Raw genomic sequence first — 1,611 nt, 5'->3', positions numbered from 1 at the left:
GCCCCGATTGAGGGCCCAGGCCCAGCCGCTGGAGAGAAGACACTGAGGTGTCTCTATAGCCTCAGGCTTCGCGGGAGGGAGACCCTCCAACGGCCCGTGGACACCACTAGTCTCCACGCATCGTGGAGACTCGCTGAGCAGGAAGCAGAGAGTGTGTGTAGCATGTGTCGCTGGCGAGGTGTCCTCTGGCTGGGAGACGAGGCGCTCACAGCCCCAAGTCAGGGCCCTATTCCCGGCGGGATGCCCCGTCACCCCTGCCAAACCCAGTGCGTCCCGCCTTCTGGGCCCGCCCCCTCGCCTCGGGCCCCGCCCCCGGCCCCGCCTCGCTCACTTCTCCACGCCCACAAGAATGTAGCCGTCTTGGTAGGAGTGAAACCAGCCCTGCATGAGCAGCGCCCACTGGATGCCGAAGGCCGCCAGCATGAAGTTGAAACCCACGGAGCTGTAGCCGTAGCGCTGCAGGAAGGTCATGAGGAAGCCGAAGCCCACGAAGATCATCACGTGCACGTCCTGGAAGCCTGCGGGGGCAGCAAGGCCGGGGCGCTGACGGCTCCCCCTGTCCGCCCTCGCCCGCGCCTGTGGGCGGTGGGTATTGGAATTTGGGGCCAGGCTCGTGGATTCCACCCAGGGTCTAGGTCTAGAACGCAGACCTCCTGTGGCCTTGCCCCCTCAACCCCATTCCTTTACTGCGGAGAAGTTAAGCTTGTCTGGGTAGGAGTCTCAGCTGGCCAAGCACGTCAGTTGATCGCCCGGAGGAACAGCGAACGTGTTCACATGCCACCCTCGCTCCCAGCAAGTGCAACTTCCAGCATCACTGAGACCCGAGTTTGGACAGATGTATCTAGAAAGTCACTTGACATCCTTGGGTCTCAGTGCCTTCTTCTGTAATGCTTACTCTCCAATGCTGCAAAGATTAAGTTGTGAGTGTGCAGCCCCTAGCACGGTGTCCGTCCCACCACAGATGCTCAAAATGGGCGAGTGTCATTAGTTATTGTTACTTTATTATTGGTACTTAGGCACAGTCTAATTATGAGTCCCGGCCCGGCTCTTGTACCAACTCACAGCGTGGCCTTGACGAGCCACTTCCCCTCTCGGAGCCTCAGTTTTCTCAAAGATAAAACCAAAGAGAGGGATTCGAATGATCTGAACTGTCCTTCCAGGGCTAACGTTGCGTGGTTCTGGATTCCCAGAACATAACGGAAGGCAAAGAGCTTTGAGAAGTGAAGACAGTAAAAGAAAGTGTAAGGTGTGACCAGAAACGACAGGTGTCCCAGGACACAGCGGCCAGACCGAAGGGCTCCCGCGAGCCAAATTTGGGACCGTTTGAACTCCAAAATCACTGTGTACCAGAATGAATTAAAACCATTAAAAAACAGGAACACAGAATAGGTAAATAAATAAATGAGCTAGCAGGGAGGGCTCCCGCTTACAGCAGGATGCTGGGCGCCCGACTGTCAAATGTGGAAGGAACCCCGAAGTTGGAAAATTGTCATTTCCATCGCTGGATGCGAAATCAAGGGGGAACTTTGGATGAAGAGCGGGACATTTGCATTATCTGAAAGAGTCTCCCCACAAACTACTGATGAGTTGCAGGAGAATAAAAAACCCAGT

At 55.9% G+C, this 1,611-nt stretch overlaps 1 protein-coding gene across 1 annotated transcript in view; it reads right to left on the bottom strand.

The window, feature by feature from the left end:
* The window catches only part of RHCG (Rh family C glycoprotein), a 16,932-nt gene that overhangs the window by 9,005 nt on the left and 6,316 nt on the right, over positions 1–1,611 (bottom strand). The window contains exon 2 of the mRNA XM_011379688.1: positions 340–518. Within this exon, the coding sequence (XP_011377990.1) occupies positions 340–518 (179 nt within the window). The remainder of the gene's footprint in view (positions 1–339; positions 519–1,611) is intronic.

Source organism: Pteropus vampyrus, unplaced genomic scaffold (genome assembly GCF_000151845.1).
Source record: "Pteropus vampyrus isolate Shadow unplaced genomic scaffold, Pvam_2.0 Scaffold368, whole genome shotgun sequence".
Taxonomy (NCBI): domain Eukaryota; kingdom Metazoa; phylum Chordata; class Mammalia; order Chiroptera; family Pteropodidae; genus Pteropus; species Pteropus vampyrus.
Note: the sequence above shows the minus strand (reverse complement) of the source record. Positions and strands in the feature narration are given on the sequence as shown.